General features: G+C 39.5%; 1 protein-coding gene across 1 annotated transcript in view; it reads right to left on the minus strand.

The window, feature by feature from the left end:
- The window catches only part of spire2 (spire-type actin nucleation factor 2), a 50,341-nt gene that overhangs the window by 14,816 nt on the left and 17,103 nt on the right, over positions 1–18,422 (minus strand). Inside the window, exons 2-9 of the mRNA XM_049573716.1 lie at positions 16,764–16,807; positions 14,681–15,067; positions 11,609–11,689; positions 11,321–11,485; positions 8,428–8,514; positions 6,334–6,451; positions 4,348–4,514; positions 2,963–3,185 (exon numbers count right to left, since the gene is read on the minus strand). Coding sequence (XP_049429673.1) covers positions 2,963–3,185; positions 4,348–4,514; positions 6,334–6,451; positions 8,428–8,514; positions 11,321–11,485; positions 11,609–11,689; positions 14,681–15,067; positions 16,764–16,807 — 1,272 coding nt within the window. The remainder of the gene's footprint in view (positions 1–2,962; positions 3,186–4,347; positions 4,515–6,333; positions 6,452–8,427; positions 8,515–11,320; positions 11,486–11,608; positions 11,690–14,680; positions 15,068–16,763; positions 16,808–18,422) is intronic.

Below are 18,422 nucleotides of genomic sequence, written 5' to 3' on the forward strand. Positions count from 1 at the left end.
GTGTGACTCATCTATCACAGAGGGCCAACAGTCTGCAGGTTTTCATTGCAAGCAAACACTACGGCAGCTGATCTCATTAATTATCTTTCTTTCAGCCAAACAGGAGGAACTAACCAACGGCATGAGCTGCAGCACTGTTTGATTGGGATTAACTAACTTCAGACTCCTGAATATGAATGAATCCTGGCTGAGAATAACTGTAAAGAAACAGAAGTAAAGATGTGTATGGCTACAGTATGTTAAATGTAGAGCAAATGAAAAACACAAAAACATGCTACAATCCAGCCCTGAAACAAAACATTGATTATAGTTAAAACACTTTTTTGCATGAGACATTTTGACTTGTCACAGTACGAGAGCACAGGTGTTACTGATAACCTTAATGTTGGTTCTGCTAAGTGTCACAGTGAAACATGACGGTGTGACAGAGAGCTTCCTTTCAATGACATCTGGTGTTAGGCCATGAGCAAACTGTAACAACTGATGTTTGTCTGACCTTTTTTTGTGGCAGTAGTGCCACCATGTGTTCATTTACGATGCACTTAATATTTTTTCCCTCACAATTCGAGAAGTAAAATTCTTTCTCTTGGAATACTGGGGCTTTTCTATCATACCCTCCATTTGGAAGCTGAAAAAAATTGTGGCCCTCCTCTGTGCATAAAGTGATAGCATTTTTTCAACCTCAATAATTAAGAGAGCCATCACAGACAAGAGATCATTAGGCACCTATTCCAACTTTTAAAGTTTAGAGTCTATAGAGGCTTAGAACATTCCCAAATATGTCTCATAAGTTGTTGCAGCCACTTTTGGGTTGATACCATTTGTTACACAGATTTGCTGTTAAATTTAAGCATTTTTTACCACTTGAGAAGTGAGGAAAATGGTCAAAAAATCCCCTAAAATGCATGATTAAAAACAAGACCTTGAGAAGAACAATATAAAAAAAAACTATGCTGTGATTTGGTATCAAAAGCTTTTGACTTTTGGGGAATTACATTTTTTTTCAGTGGCTGGATAGTAAGCACTTCTGTTCTGGAAACTGCTGAGAAAACTCCATTATTGTCAATATACTTATGACAGTCATACAGCCTCTGAATGCCTGAGGTCTCTAAATTGTTGTTGTGAAGTTTCATGAGGCTGTGATTATCCTCGAGATCACAGTAGGTTATTTTATACAGTGATGTCAAGTTTAAAAAGAAATTGTCTCACTGCAATAAAATGGCTACTATGGGAACTACCATCACCACATATGAATAAAATTGGCCTCATAACTCCATAATAGTCTCAGCTTTAGAGTCATACCTAATTGATGCATTTCCAAAACTGATTAAGGACCCCAGTGTTAAAAAGAATAGGTGAAAATAACACATGTATACTGTGTGCAAAAAAATAGCATACAGTAAAGTAGGCATGTTTGTAAAGGGGAGACTCTTAGGAATCAGTAGAGCCCATTTGCATTCTGATATCTTGAGGTAAGATGTTAAGGAACCCTTTTAAAAATGGCTATGTCAGAGCGCTAAATGTAAAAATGAGCACACCACAACCAGTAATGTCATCTGAGATCACTGGCAGTCGCGCAGGTCTTTCAGAGATAAGACTGGGGTCACTAGTAACACAATGAGCCGAGGAGAATTTATCTAAATTTGACTATCCAGACCATCACCTGACTTTTCCTTTCAGAAGTTTTCACAAAATGAAACTTTGCCCAAAGTGCCAGATGTTTTACACACAAAAGCTGTCAGGCTCTCCTGCGACACTGAGAGTGACCTCAAGTGCATGATGAGCTTCATTATATCTTGAATTTGACTGACATGTTTGCTTAATGAGAATCACTGGTTTTTCTTTTTTTTACCCTGTCAAAAAATATCCATCTTGTACTGAACATGTTTTTTTTTTCTACATAAATCTATAATAACAATAATGAGAGCACTCATGTTGTTGTTCCCGAATGAATCGGTCATGGGTCTTCTTCACCGCAGACACTTTGACCTTTCATAGCAGGAGAAGCCCAGATGAATACTAACAATATGATGGCTGAAGCAGCATTTTATAACACCGTTAGTCATGCTTTTGTTTGACAGGAAAAATGTCTAGAGTGTAAAAGGTCTATTCAACTTTTTCTTCACTTTCTTATTTTCCCCTCTTAATGTGTTACTATGTAGGACTGCTCGCACCTGAACAGATGTTCTGCAAACTTCTTCAGCAGTCCTTTGATAGATTTTGTCTCATCTTCACTGAGTTCTGTACATGGCATATGTGGATAACCATGAAAAAATCATATGTTTATGATATGTCAGATGATTTTCTCATAACTTATCTGATTGAAAGCAAAGCTGATTTGCTGCCTAACATCCATATTTCATTGTGAATTTCACTGTGAATCATTGTGCAGTAATTTAGTTTAGATGACATGCACAGAGCTAGCCCATGCAATCTCACAAAACTCTCATGGGAAGTGGCCCGCACATGTTGCTATGGCAATATGATGCTTTAAAATGGACAAAGCTCAGTGTAGTTAGGGTGACTCACTTGTTGGTCATTAGTGGGGCCCCCTTGAATATGACATGATACATCTCAAGTTGCTCATCCTGATAAAATAAAACTGACTAAACTTGAAAATTATCCCGACGTCATAGGTATATAGACTTTGGAGCCTCTGTGGATGTACACACCGTAGTGTTTGTAAAAGTTTCCCACTACTGATATCTGGTTATACTGATGAGTCAAAAACTTCCATCTAATGAATGTGTGGAGCAACTAGACTCCAATATCAGTTTCCTATTTTCAGTACGTGATTTCTCTAATCTCTGTGATACTGAAGGAATTCCATGACCAGCTTTGATCTAAAAATGAAATCACAGGGTGTTGTGTTTGTATATTTGCTCTCTATATAGAAGTAATCATTTATAAATTGAAGTATGAACTGTTACCACAGATGATCAGTCTGCTTCTACATACTGACCTCTGTGAAAAGTTGGAGGCCCGGCACCGGTCAGCGTCCTGGAACGAGGCCTCTCACCCCTCAGCCTGACCGCCCCGACCAGCTGCCCCGACTCAGAGAGCGAAGGCAGCATCTCGGCACGGAGCATGGCCAGGTCGTGCTCTGAGAAGGAGCGATCTCTTTTCAGAGGTGTTGGGGAGCTCTCTGCCCTCCTCAGCTCCCCGTTGTCTGGGGACTCCTCCTCCTGGGTTGGAGAAGGAGAGGAAGGGTTAAGGAAGAGGGGAAGGGAAGAGGTGTTGTGGGTAGTGCTTTAGGTTGGCTCGACTGTTTTCAACATGGCGGCCAGGTCACAAACTTTCTCACTTTACACCTCAACAGTACACTTAAATATGTGTCTGAAAACATTTGAGGTGAGAAATGGGCAGAGCACTTGACACTTTCATCACAGTTTACGAGCAGTGCTTGACGTGACTGACAGCTAATTTAGGGTCTCCTCCTTGCTCTGTTGGTTGTTGTCGCTTAGGCACAGTGGCTTTTTGTCATTGCCATTAGAAACACTACAAGGCGGCAGAAGAACATGATTTTTTTTCATGGATTTTTGGTCTCATGTACTACTGTCAGGATGTAGTGACAGATTTAGCAAATACGACAAAAAGCTATTTTCATAAAAGTTTCCACCTGTAGCTTTGAGTCAGATTTATTTAAGCCTCCTTCATGAGAACGAATATCTTAAAAACAAGCCTGGGTTAACTGGTAATCTTGGTTTATGAAACAGCCCTCTGGACTGAAACTGAATTGCTGTCATTTAAGGGGTTTTCAGTCTCGCTCGGCTTTCTCACAGTTTCCATTTGGGGCCGCACAATATGCAGACCGAGTCATAGAGATTTCATACATTGACCACAAGCACAGCGGTTTCCTAACTTAATAAAGTCCAGTTCTGCTTGAATTGCTAAGATAACAATTACCTTGGCAGTTACAAAAATGCAAAGCAGCTCTTAAAAGAAAAGTCAGGGTTACTGCACACCCTCCAGTGATCATTTTACACCTTAATTCCTTTTCCTCTCCAACGGAAGGAGATAACGTCTATCTATTATTTAGCAGCTGTTTCTACAAGAAATATCTGCAGAACTTAAACTCCAATCTGCTTTAAATTGGTTCATTTGGGTAACACAACAAGAGAGGGGAAAAATACATTTTCCCAAGTTGTTGAGTCTTTGTGCAAAAAAAGGATTCATCTCAATCAGTGTTTCGCTTTCCACCCTCTGTGCTATTCTGAAACTGCGCAGAGGCATCTTAACCCACTTAAGCTGGGAAACAAAGCATGTTCTACTGTGAAAAGCACCAGTCAGCCCTAAGAGACGCCAACAATGATTCCAATTATTCAACCCCTCCCTGTCTGCCCTCACCTCAGATATGTTCATCTCCTCCATCTCAGCCAAAGTCGGAGCCTTGAGCAGGATACGAGGGCGGGACGGCTGCCGGGGGCCTGGCTCCGACACGGACAGGTCGATGCATGAAGTTGATTTGACGTTACAAGGACAAGTCTGAGCCAGGCAGGGCAGAGAGCCAAATGCTGAGTGAAGAGAAACCAGAAACACCTTCAGCGAACAAATAAGTCAGAAACAGTGAGATCAGAGGGCACTGACTCTGAGATGTACCCCGTGTAGGGGTTTAGCATCAATAACTTATGAACACACTCATTTTGAGTTAACACTCAAAAGTTAATACTGTAAACCAACAATATTGGAAGAGCTATGTTGCAGTGTCGGAACAGTTGCTGTGTAGCATTTTACTGACTTTATTGAATGTTGTTGTGAGTCATATTTGGAGGAAACTGTGTTGAATTGCTTTACAGCAAAAAGCAGAAAGAGTGTTCCCTTCTTACAGTACAAACAAAATGTAAAGCTGCACTTATTATTAGATTTAGATTACCAATGGGTCAGTTGACTATGTTAGGCAAATGAGGTCACTCATCATCACAAATCCACAGAAAAGTATCACCCCACTCAGTAGTTACTCTCAGCTCTACAAAGTTTTTAGCATCTTTCAGCTCATTGTTTTGGTTTTACAGTCCACAGCTACACTGTTCTGGTTCAGTCTCACCTTCCCAGCACCAAACAGCGGACAAAGTTAGCAGCTAATTGAAGAACATAGTTCGTCATATAGTTCCCTCAGGAGCTGATGACGAGCAAAACAGAGCGAAAAAGAGAGTTATTATTGGATAACTGAAATTTTCCAGGTCACTTAATATATCTTTAATCTTTCTGGCAAGGGGACTGAATTTACCATGGTTACTGTTGGGTTTTTTTCCTGCACAGATTATAAAACAACTGTCCCATTAGGTCAACCTACAAAACGGGTTGCAATTATCATATTAATAACAATACTTTAATAGTATCAATGATAATTCAGACTAATAATTAATTTCCAGATATCTGTTCAGTCAGTGTGCTCTTTAGATGTACAGTGTGAAAAGTCCTTTATCAGTGGCCCACACACTGAAATCAACTGACCTTGATCTGCAAACAGCCGGTCAATTTATGAAATGCAACGCCACCTCCACATGTACTGTATCTCTAAATGGAAAAGTACTCTTGTTACACACTACAGCTTACAGACTAGTATACAGTGCCTCACTGTAGTGTTACCCTCACAGGCTACAGTACAGAATGTACAGACCAGAGCATCAGCCCTAAAGTAATTATTTAGCAACATGGGTGGTCCGCTCACCTTCACTGTAACATTTGCTTTGTGAACAGCACAGCAAGAAGAACACTGAAAGTCATGCAATGACTTTAAAAAGAAAAACACACTGGCACAGGGAGAAGACGCAGCGACCAGACCTTAGCTTTTACTCCACTATCACCATACGTAACGCTTCTCCCCAGGCACCATCCAACTGTTTTTGATGTTAACAAATGCATACAAACAGCAGTGGCACCTTGATAGAATTGCTGCTTCAACTAGCTTTTATACTTCAACAACATAATAAAATTACAGAAATTTAGTTATGGCTTTTGTTTTTTTGAGACTTTCTATGGCCCCATCTGGCCACCTCTATTAAAAGTTTCTGGCACCACTGACAGCCAATACACCATTTTAGACTATTCTTTAAGTACTTTTGTGTCTGTCTAATGGAAACAAAACAAGGTCTACTCTCAGTTGTACAAAGCACCACAGGACAATTGGAAAAAAAAAATACTTTTATCGTAACCAAATAAAATGTTATGTTTAATAAAGACAAACATACATTTCTTCATATGGGTCTGCTCCGAGAACTTACATTTTTTATGTTTTGCATTTAGTTCTTAAATAGTGATGTGACCTGTGGTGGAGCTTCAATTTAGTTATAGTTCGGTAAAAAAAACAATGGTGAATGATTGTCCCCTTACGTCTGGAGCTGGGCAGGGACACAGGCCTGAGCTTTCTCTCTTGCTTGATCTCAGCCAGGACCTGGTCATGGAGGGACTGCTGCTGCGGTGGAGGAGGCGGAAGGCTGCGCTCTGAAACCTAATAAGAAGGAATAATTAGAACATATCCATACTTCTGGGCAATCTCAGATTAGAATTACTGCCTCATGGTTGTATTCCTCCACAAACCAGTCAAGCTGCAGTTACAGTTTACATCTGTGTCTGTGAATATATGGATGCTTCATACACATCTATCCCCTCGGCAGCACAGATCTATACAATCAGCACAGTTTCAATATGGAGACTTAAGATTAGTGTCACCAATTCAGTATCTGACCAAATGTCTCCCCTTCTGTTCCTGAGATATGGCTTTGAATTATGGCCAGACAAATGTTTTTACAGAACGTTATGATGTCACAGTGAAGTTGACCTTTGACCTTTTGATTATAAAATGCAATAACTTCATCATTTCATCCCATTAGATATGTATGTGAAATTTTGTTATATTTAGTGTATGATTTCTTGAGTTATGGCCAAAAACGTGTTTTGGAAGGCCACGGTGACTTTGACCCTTGACCACCAGATTCTAATCAGTTCATCGCTGAGTCCAAGAGGATGTTTGTGCCAAATCTGAGGAAATTCCCTCAAGGCCTTTTTGAGATATCTTGTTCATGAGAATGAGACAAATGTAAAGTCACAATGACTTTGACTTTGACTTGACTTTTGGCCATCAAAATCTAATCACTTCATCGTTAAGTCAAAGTGGATGGGTTTTTTTCAAATTTGAAGAAATTCCCTTAATGCACTCTTAATATATCACGTTCACAACAATTGTTAAAGACGTATGGGCTGAGGGATATGTATATGTACATACAGGTATGGGTGAAAAAGGTGCCAAGATTTAAAGATATGATGTGACCACCCATTCAAAGTGTCTCAACTCAGTTACTCAGTTATTATTATGGTAAAACCCCAGTAATACAGTTTGAATATAATTCGTTACAATGTAATGAAGCAACTATCACCATAGTCATGATGAACACAGCTGACTCATTATATAAGATGCCTGATAAACTGATGTAACACTGAAAACAAAAACTGCCAATTTGCAATTGGCACCCATTTTGAGAGACTGGCTCCTAGTACTTAGCCTTTGGTTGCCATACATGGTAACCACTCTAACATAAAAAAAACAGGGACAGCAAACAACAATACATGCACCCCAAAATAAATTAATTTTGAATATTTTTTTGCATTAGTGATATTTAAATATTGCTGTTAGTCAGAACTAGAACCAGACATCGCTGTATGTACGTTGGTGTGTTTACTGGCATGAGCTCAGGCATCTGTTTTAGAGACAATGGTGAAGTAAATCAAGTTTCCATGGGAGAAGAAAGGACTGCGCTGATCAATTCACAAGCTTTATAAGTGCAAAAAGAATTGAAGTCAATAAATTGATCAGTGTGTTCCAGTCCTTTCTTCTCCCTTGGAAAGTCTCTGTCCTTGAGTATCATGCTGTTGAATGATGCACAGGGAACCCTGTTTCAACGAAGCAAATTAAGCTGTTTGACTGTTTAAGGTTCGACTAACCATCAACATCACAAACAAATGTGCAAACTGATTGAACTGATAAAGAACAAGATGAACCTTAAATAAAAAGATATGACCAGATATCTAATATAATCAGATAAAACACAAACTACTAAGAGGGTTGCTTGGTTACTGTAATAAAGCTTTTAAACATTCTTTTATGTCACATTTTTCATTATTAAGCTGACGTATAACTGCATACTATCTTTATACTCAAAATATAAGGTGACTAAAAATGGCAACCATATTTTCAGTTTTGGCAACCAACCTGGCAAACAACTGTATTTGTCTGTCAAACCATGTTAATCCTGTTTGCCAACAAATCAACCAAAAAACTAGACTTTTATCAATACAAGTATTCTTCTACCTGCCTGCTTACACTCAGGGTTTCAGGGTATACTGTAAAAAAAAAAAAAAAAAATGCACACATGAACCCTTCTTCACTCTGCTGTGGTCAACTTCTATCAGAAGGTGAAACCCACTCACTGGTTTAAGTGGAGGTCTTGATCTGATGAAATCCAGTATCATTTCATGGGCATTCCTCTTCACTCTGGTAGGAATGTCACCGTCCACCTGGGTAATACAAGAAACACCACACTAATTGTAGTACTGTGTCTGTACATCATACAGTGAGCAGTGTAGCAATGCTAAAAACTGTTAACATAACATTGACACATTATCTCCTGATAAAGTTTATACGGCAAACATGTTAGTATATTTACCATTGGCACATCCAGCATGCAGTCTCCTTTTAGCCCTATTTTGGTCTCCACAAATCCTTGAAATAAATATAGTGCTCTTCAGCTGCTAAATTCTATGTTCACCAGCTAGTTGCTAACTTTGGCATGTAGTGCTAAGCAGCCACAGTACAGTGGGTTTATCAGAGCTTTCTCACTGATAACAGCAGCCTAATAGGAGTTGATAAGAGTTGTTAGACTGAACCGAAACAGTTAAGTTGAGGCCGTAAAACAAGACAAGAAGTTTGAAGAAGCTGAGGTGAAGCTGAGGGGAACTGCAGAGTTGGCTGATGATTTTGGCTGCTGTGAGGACAGAAGGCCGAGAGAAATCTTCATTAATATTTGTGTTCTGAGGCTGAATTATGTATCTGCCCGTGGAGATGGCCTCAAGGTGATTGCCTCATGTATGCCTGCTACATAATATTTTCTAACTGTAACAAAGCCTGTACAGTACATGGTGCAGCGGACTGCCTGAAAAGAGGACAGTAGCTCCAAGGTCTTCGAATGACAAACAGGTGTTAGAGTCTCACACAGTCTCACTGCTGTCTGCCCTCAGTGTCCTCGTGCCCCGTTTGAACAAAGTGAATTGAAGATTAAAGCATTTCTTGCTGGGTTTCACAAAGGAAAGAACAATCTTGAAATATTTCCTCTGCAACATCTTCAATTTCGCTGCTGTCAACAAGGTTTTGTATGCAACATTCAGAGTGTTAACGTAGCAGCAAATAAATGGTTTACTATGTAAAAATATAGTGGAGTAATGGTGTCCTGAGCAGAGATTAAAGTCACACCACCTCTGTGTGTGTTGTTATCCCAGCTTCTTCTTTGTTGTGGTAAGCCGGTCCTGCCGCATGTGTATATTAGTGCATGTGTGTATCCCACTCACTAGCTCATCGCTGATGCTTTGCACTGTACTCTGTGGTTACAGCTGACATTGGGACACAGAAGTGTTGTCACAGAAGCGTGTCGGCCACCCTCCAGTTACCCCCAATCGACACTGTTAGCTCTGTGAGCACTGTTGCTGATGTTTAGAGCTGTTAATGGAGTTAGCACCATTAGCTGCTAGCCGCCAGCTCAGCCACCTCCATGTTGAGAACTGTGTCCACACAACTCATAGGCTTTGAATTTCGCCTCTAGCCCCTTTAAGACCTCTCCTGACATTTCAACTGCTGTAAAGTGCTTACTCTACAACTGACGTTTCAGCTGCTTTCAGCATTTACAAGTCAATTAACCTAGAGAAGATTTTCTACAAACAATTAACTGTCCACATGAGCCAACGTGATATTTTTGGAAAGTTCCAGTCTGGCTTTCCAGAAGAACACAGCACTGACGCTGCTATACTTAGGGTGATCACTGATCTCCTCCTTGCTGCTGATGCTGGGGAAGGGTCTGGCTTGATCTTACTTGACTTAAGTTCTGCTTTTGATAGAGTTGATCACAGTACCTTAATTAGCCATCTAAAAGACAATGAAAAAATTACAGACACTGGTCTGAAATGGTTCATCTCCATTATGCACCATGGAGCACCCCAAGGCTCTGTCCTGAGTCCTCTTCTGTTCTGTATGTAAATGTTTCCTCTGGACAGATTATTTCACAATCATAAAATCTCTTTTCATTGTTATGCCAATGACACTCAACTCTATGTCTATATAACCAGGATACCCCAATAAAGAAAAATCTGAAATTGTATTGTTTTGGGGCTGTTAAACACTTCTGCATTCAGTGATAAGTGCCAGAACTTGGGGCCCTCGGTTCAGTCCAATGCTGGAAATCTAGGAGTTATTTGATTCCAATTAAACTTTCAACAGGATGTCAATTTAGGGAGTTAAGTCCTGCTTTTTTCAACATCTAATGGTCTAACATTCTCTGACTTGAAGAAAGTTATTCATGTCTTTATTTATTTTCTCTTGAAATTCACCACTAACTTATGTTGCCAGCTGTTTAGATGTTGATGGCTGTGTTTTGAGTAATTTTCAGAGGAAGGTAAATCTATACTACTATACAAGCTGTACACTGACTACTTTAAGTTATATGTGTCATTTCTATAGTGTTGTCCCATGAAAAGATATAATGAAATATTTGCAAAAATGGGAGGGGTGCACTCACTTATGTGAGATACTGTACATATGTGAATTTATATGCCCCTATCTACCTGCACGCAATCTCAGATTGTTCGACAAAAATCTACAAACAGTCCCTCAATCTACACTTAAGACTAAAGCTGTCAGGGCCTTAAAACTCTAGAGGAGTCTCTCGGTAGAAATCTGTCTTGCAACCTTATTCTTTTAACTCAAAACCAATCAGCACTTGGTGGATCATATAATCTGTGAAACATTCTGTAACACAGTTTTAGAAGATGCTATATAAACAAAGTTATTTTTATTACCGGGTTTACAGTGCAGACACTTCCATTATCTCTGTCACTTAATCTACAACTGAAATTGAAATTGTTTTAATTGTTTATAATTCAACTGCTTTTATCTTTTACTCTTCGACTGACATGTCATCTACTTTCAGTGTTTACTAATCAACTGACAATTTCAACTGCTTTCATGGCACAGATGTTTTAACTGCTTTCATATCTTCATATTTACATCATATCTAATGCTTGGCTTGATTATTTTAAACTAAGTTTTGTCTCTCACCATGACTTTGCGTAGCTGGAACTTGCGAGCTCGTATGTCCTGCATCAGCATCTCGAAGGGTGTGAGGCTGAACTCGGTGGGCAGCAGGTTGAACGGCTGCTCCTGCACCTTCTTCAGCTTCACTCCCTGTCTGAGCTCCTTCATCAGCTGCACCCACAGACGTGCCTAGGATGGAAACAACAGCACACACATCTGCATGCGTCAACACGACAACACTGCCTTCTTCAGTCAAACACACTGTTGTATTGTCCTCCCTGTCATGCTGCGCCCTTGCTTGTTTCGTCTCACCCAGTCTCTATGCTTCAATGCGTCCAGCTCTGCAGTAGACCTGTCTTCCAGCGTTTCCTCTGTTGTGATCTTCCTCAGCATCTGTGCAACAAATAGTGACAATGGTAACATTTTAAACACTGTTTTTTTCAGCCACAGGTGCAAAATACAAGATCTGAAGAGGATGTACTCAGTAACTTAAAACAGTAATTATAATTCTGTGTGTGGTGGCATTAACCCAATTCACTCAGCATATGACATTATTTTTCAGTAAAAAACAAAAACAAAAGTGAGACCCAAAGTGTCAGTTATAATCCAAATGGAAAACCATGTGCACACACACCTACGGCAAGTACAGCGGGTCAAAGTTTAAGCAGGAAGTTGGTCTGTGAGCTGTTTACGGACAATTTGAGTAATGATTTTTCTCTTCAACTTTGTATCTCTTCCCAGCAAGTTTGGCTGCCCTTTATATCTACGACCATATTCCATAACTATATGATTTGTTCTGTAAACACCAAAGTAATTGCCGAAATCTTGGAACATGGCAACATTGCTAAAAGAAGGTCTCAAGGGGCAACAACCACGAGGACAGATGATCGGACAGGTTGTAAACAAGTGGCAACCTCTGGGGCTGGTAGCTGGGGGTTGCAGATGAATAAACTGGGCAATACAGATTTAACAGGCTGCAGGGGTGCCCATGGACGGGAATATGTTTTTGGCAGACAATCACTTTTTGGCACGACACTGGCAAGTGCCACCTGTTTCCAAAATTAGGTATCTAGCAGGCTAGGTCTTAAGGGAGTTACCTAACTAAGGTAAGATGGAATTTGAACTGTAACATTAGCTAAGCTAGTTAACATCATTGGAAAGTGACATTGTTGAAGCCCTTATCAGGGACTGTGCCATGCTGTGAGTAAAGCCAGGAGGAAGACTTTTTAGAGGTAGTAATGGACTTCAATTGCATGTGTATGACTTTTGTTTTTGGACATTGGTGCTCCCTTTTATTGTGTCCATTTAAACTTTGTGGAACTTATAAAGCAAAGGGGTCACCTTCATGTATGTATGTATGTATTTGTGTGTGTAAGTGTCCATATACGTGCATTATGTGTAAGAGAGATGAATACTGGCCTAAAGTTAGTCACCTTGTACCTTTTGTTGATGCAGTTTCTGCAATGAACATGTTTGCTTCACTGTGATCTTACAATAATTATTTGACTTGTATTTGTATAAAATTAAACTGCAGTCATGAGTGATTATCAACATATTACGTGTGGCTGGTGTTTGTGCAGTTTGGACATTCAGAAATTTCAATTCTTGGACCCCTACTATTCAACCTCTGTATGCTCCCACTCACACGTTATACAGAAACACAACATAAATTACCATAATTATGCATGATGATTCACAACTCTACACATCCCTATCTCCTGATGACCTAGATCCCATACATTCCCAAACTCAGTGTACTGAAGATATTAATCTATGGATGTCAGAGAGTTTTTTAGAACTGAACAAAGACAAAACAGAAATACTCATCTTTGGTGCAAAGGCTCAGAGACAGAGAATTGCAGCTCATCTCAATTCTCTGTCTCTGAAGAGCACAAGTGAAACTAGAAATCTGGGTGTGATCATAGACAGTGATCTAAATTTTAAGAGCCACATCAATCATCTCACAAGATCAGCCTTTTACCATCTAAAAATGATCTCCAAACTAAGGAGCTTTCTATCAAAATCAGACTCTGAGAAATTAATCCATGCTTTTATAACAAGCAGACTAGATTACTGTAATGGTCTACTCACCGGCCTCCCAAAATCTGCTGTGCAGCGACTACAGTTAATTCAAAATGCAGCTGCACGCATTCTCACCGAAACTAAAAAGTCTGAACACATTACACCTGTTCTTAGATCCCTGCATTGACTACCTGTCAAAACCAGAATCGATTTTAAAATTTTATTAATAGTATACAAAGCTCTACATGGCTTTGCACCTCAGTATATAAAAGACATGCTGACTGGATACAAAATAGCAAAAACTCTAAGGTCCACAGGCAGTGGTCTTTTAACCATCCCATGTACTAACTCTAAAGCAGGAGATGCTGCCTTCTGCACTTATGCCCCAAGAAGATGGAACCCCCTGCCTGAAGACCTGAGAAAGGCCCCCACACTGAACACCTTTAAAAGCAGGTTAAAAACCTTACTTTTTAAAACGGCCTATGGTTAAATTCCTTGTGTGTGTGTGTGTGTGTGTGTGTGTGTGTGTGTGTGTGTGTGTGTGTGTGTGCATATTTCTCTTCTGCACTTGCACTTCTATGACTGTGTTGTGATTGTATTGTAATTTGTAATGCACATTGCGTTGCCTTGTGTATGAAATGTGCTATATAAATAAAGATTGACTTGACTTGGACAGAGCAATAGTTGAGTCCTGATGGTACCTGGCGGAAGCCGTTGTTAGGCCTGAAGCAAACACACATGTTTCAGTGAGAGGAAAGTCAGGGTATCTATAATACATTTGGTGAATACAATATCATTATTACTGATGGAAGTAATGGCCAAACTATAAATAAGACCCAAGTTGTCATAAAGGAATGAATCCTCAGTCTGCTTAACCCAAATGACTCCATACCTGACTTACTGTGGAGCGTTCAAATTATTGTTGCATTGTTAAAGAACAGATAAACAGCATACATTTTAATCAAACTATGACTCTCTACTGGACTTTTTATGCAGCATCTAGATGTCCACCTGTACATGTATAAACAGTTTAACAAGGGTAAACCACTGCAGTGACACAACAGGAGTCTAGATTCGAAGCTGAGCACTTAAAAAAATACTGTGGAGGTGGCATCTTCAGATGTTTAGTCTCTGCTCTGTAGCATGTAAACAAGAATATTAATCGAGCAGGGCTTTAAGCATTTTGTATTCAAAGAGTGCACACACAGAGCGAGGTGCAGACCACTGAAGGCAGGAGCAGTCAAAGTCCACGGCTGAAAAGCAGGTCATGCATCTGTTCTCCTCCATTTATTCTCTACATGTCTTTAGCTACATTATTTCACAAGCAAACAGGTGTTCTATTGAAAAGACAACTTAATGTACCTCCTTAGCATCTCTGATCTTGATGAGGAAGGTCTGTAGCTCCAGAGTCTCTACAAACAGAGCCCTGCAGACAGCCTGGTAGTGCTCCGGAGCCAAGCTCGGGTTAGCCAGCCGAGACGCACACAGCGCCATCACTTGGCGGAATGTACACACCGGCCTTATTGCTCCCTCCTGCTCCTCCTCCTCTTCCTCCTCCTCCTCTTCCTGGCCGCTGTACCCCTCATCTTTAGTACCGTTCCCAGCGGTGCTGTCACCCTCTCCAACCTGCTCCCCCCCAGCCATGCGTTCAATGAGGCTCTCCAGCTGGGGGGTGAGCTCCCGCTCCTCGCTGTCATCCAGTCCCCAGTCCAGAGCTCGGTAGATGGCCACACCCAGCGACTGGACCAGCTGAAGGATGAATGAGGAGATACAACAGGGCAATAGTAAACAGTTTGTTCTTTACCAAAACATTACCAACACCAAGTTTGTCATGATCCTGCGTCTGATTGATCAAGACGAACAATCATGTGAGACCATGTTGAAGGGCCTTTCATACACATACATAGCAGTCCTGGCAGTAGCTGACAGAAATTTGTTCTCTAAACCATCCAGCTCTCATGTAGGGATGAGAATCGATAAGATTTTGTTGATACGAGTGCCACTATCAATTCTGTTTGTTGGTCTTGTTCTTTATTGATTCCTAATCAATCTTCTGTGTGGGAAAAAAAGTGGGCCTACACACGTTTTCAGCACCAGTGCAACTGTTTTCTTATATCTGAGTCTGAACACAGAGTAGCTGCGAGGCGCTGTTGTTATTAGAACAGGATATTTACCCTCGGTTACGGAGGTGCTGCTTGGTTGGGAAGAAGTGGCACACGTGCAGGGAGTGTCAAATACATGGCATATCTGATCTCTAAGCCCATGTTGCATAGAAGATGTTTGAGCATATGGCTGGTATTTCCACGTGTATTTGTCATTTTACAGACATTACAAGTAGCACTGTTGTCATCTCTGTCTTGCTGCAAGTTTCCAGCAGCACAGACACCATTCAGTCTGACACCATTGTTTAGTAATGCGCAAATGTCAGCATCCATAAAAGGAATTGATAAGCTTGTGGCCATATGATTTCAATAGTTTTGACTATTTGTACCCAGTACTCAACTGGATCCAGTTCTCTATTCCCATCCCTACTTGTATCCTTAATAGTAAGCATCCAACGATCGATGTCTAAGACAAAACCTACAGTACAGTACAGTGGAGACGGCTTACAGTGATCACAGATACAGTGAACAACAGCTTATATGATCAAAAAGCTTAGGACGCAATAAATAATTCACTTATAGTGGGTTAATCAAGTAGTCTAATTCAAGTGTTCATATAGGGTCTTTTCATACATGACAACTTACAGAAAAAAAAAAAACTACAGTAATTTTATCTATTTATTTTTTCTAACTTTACTCCAATGACACTTTGCCCTGCAGGAACTCATCTACTTCCAGCTGGCCCCCTGAGGCTAGTGCTGCTCGAAGCTTATGCAGCAGCCAAACTTGGTTGTTCTTATGCTACCTTGTGTAGACTGGTCAAACAATGAGAAACAATAACAGCTGCTAGTGACAGAGACAGAAAACAAATATGCACGTGAAAGCACCTGTGGTTGAAGCCCTGATAATGCCGGTCACATAATGACTGTTTGAAACAGTCAATTAAATCCAGTAATAAGCAACGCTGTCCCATTTAATTACATAATGTAATAAACACACAAATGTCAATTAGATAGTCATTTGCATTGACAAATAAAGAATAAAAACTTGATTATAATAATCATCCTTCTTTAGTCTTTAGTGATCAATTTGACCAGCACAGACAAGATCACTATGAGCAGTTTCCACTGTATTAAATGTCAAAACATTGTTCCATGTTTAAAAATAAGGGTGAAATTAATTTAATAATGTGTAAAATCTAGTTTATGTCACCTGGGAAAACCTTTTATGACAAATAAAGGTCTTGTAATAACTGATATGTAATTAATTTCCATAATAAAAAGCATTTTACCGACACCATTGAAACAGTGAGGTGCTCTGTGTCTGCCTTCTTTCTTTCTCACCTGGTGCTCTGCAGCAGGCAGAGCAGGAGGCCCATCTGTGTCATCTGAGGAGACAAAGGAGGAGACGCACAACATTTTATATAAAGAACAATACTGGGTGATTTTTTTAAATCAACATTTTGCTTTTTATTCCACTCTTTCTACATCTGACATGTCTGCCAAAACTCTGAGATTAAATCATTTTTGTCCATTTCCGATCAACGTAGGAAAAAAAAACTTGTATCAACTTCAATTGATACTTTTTGGCATGTTTTTATAATCACAAAACATAATGCCAGTGCAGATATAAAATACTTTTCAAAGGTTTTAAGTGTCTTTGATGCTTTTAGGTTGTAGAAAGTCACCTTGACAAATAAATGTTATTTTGTATAAAGAGTTTATTTTGTAGATGAAGACAAAAAACCTGTAAAATGGTTTAATCAGAATAAGAATTACTAAGAATAAAAAAAGTTGTCAGTCACTGGTAAGAGAAACCAGAAGCTTTGTATCAAAATGTGTGCAGATTTAAAGAGGAACAGGTCCCTGTTTTAGCGACTGCACTACGAGCTGGAATTAACAGGCAGCGTGTTGGAAATGGATCAGGGAATATCAGCTGAACATACTGTGGACTGATGAATCACAGGTAAACCTTGTTCAATCTAACCACCAGCAGGCTGCAGAGAGCCCAAAGAAAAACAGCTTCTCAAATTAATTAAAGCTTAATTGCGCTGTTGTACGTTTCTTTGGACTTAAAAACAAATTCAAAATCAAAGTTCTAAACGTATTCTCCCCTGTCATCCAACACTGTGGGGATGTTGACTAAACAGAAATATTAATCGTTTCATTTTCCCCTTTGGGGCCAAAACCATTTCAAATGTAAATAAAACATTTGGTGTCTGAATCATACTGTTTTTATCTGTTCAAATACTTATCACTGAAGTTAAGAAGAAAAACATCAAACAACAAACAACATGTAACAGCTGATTCCAAGTTTTCATACAGAACAGTGCTGTACAGTATGAAGACATAAAAGTCACAAAGAAAAAAAGTGTAACAATAAATTAAACATCTCTGAATCATAACAAGAAAGAAGTTTCTATATTAAGAGTGAATTGAAAAGAGATACCCTACTACAATCATGACAAGTGGTTCTATATTCTCTTCCCAGTTCTGCCAGATGACTTTTATATTGTTTTATTGTTTTTCTCACTGCATTTTTTCATATTGTGGAAGTTTATTAGAAACTTAACTTCTGTTAAACTGGGAACAAATATGTTCTTTTGTTGATACCAAATCTTTCTGCAGGGGATTGCTCTAATAACGAACCATTAATCACCAATTCTTTCTCTATGTTTTGTTGAGGGTTTTTACTTTTTATGAAATATGGGGCAAGCTGAAACTGTCTGTTTAGTCTTCATAACTTTCTAGTTTTTTAAGTGACTGGATTTTTTTTTCGGTGACCACACAACATGTACAGTACAGGCCAAAAGTTTGGACACACCTTCTCATTCAATGCGTTCTCTTTATTTTCATGACTATTTACATTGTAGATTCTCACTGAAGGCATCAAAACTATGAATGAACACATGTGGAGTTATGTACTTAACAAAAAAAGGTGAAATAACTGAAAACATGTTTTATATTCTAGTTTCTTCAAAATAGCCACCCTTTGCTCTGATT

This window comes from Epinephelus fuscoguttatus, linkage group LG4, assembly GCF_011397635.1.
Source record: "Epinephelus fuscoguttatus linkage group LG4, E.fuscoguttatus.final_Chr_v1".
In the NCBI taxonomy this organism is placed as follows: Eukaryota; Metazoa; Chordata; class Actinopteri; order Perciformes; family Serranidae; genus Epinephelus; species Epinephelus fuscoguttatus.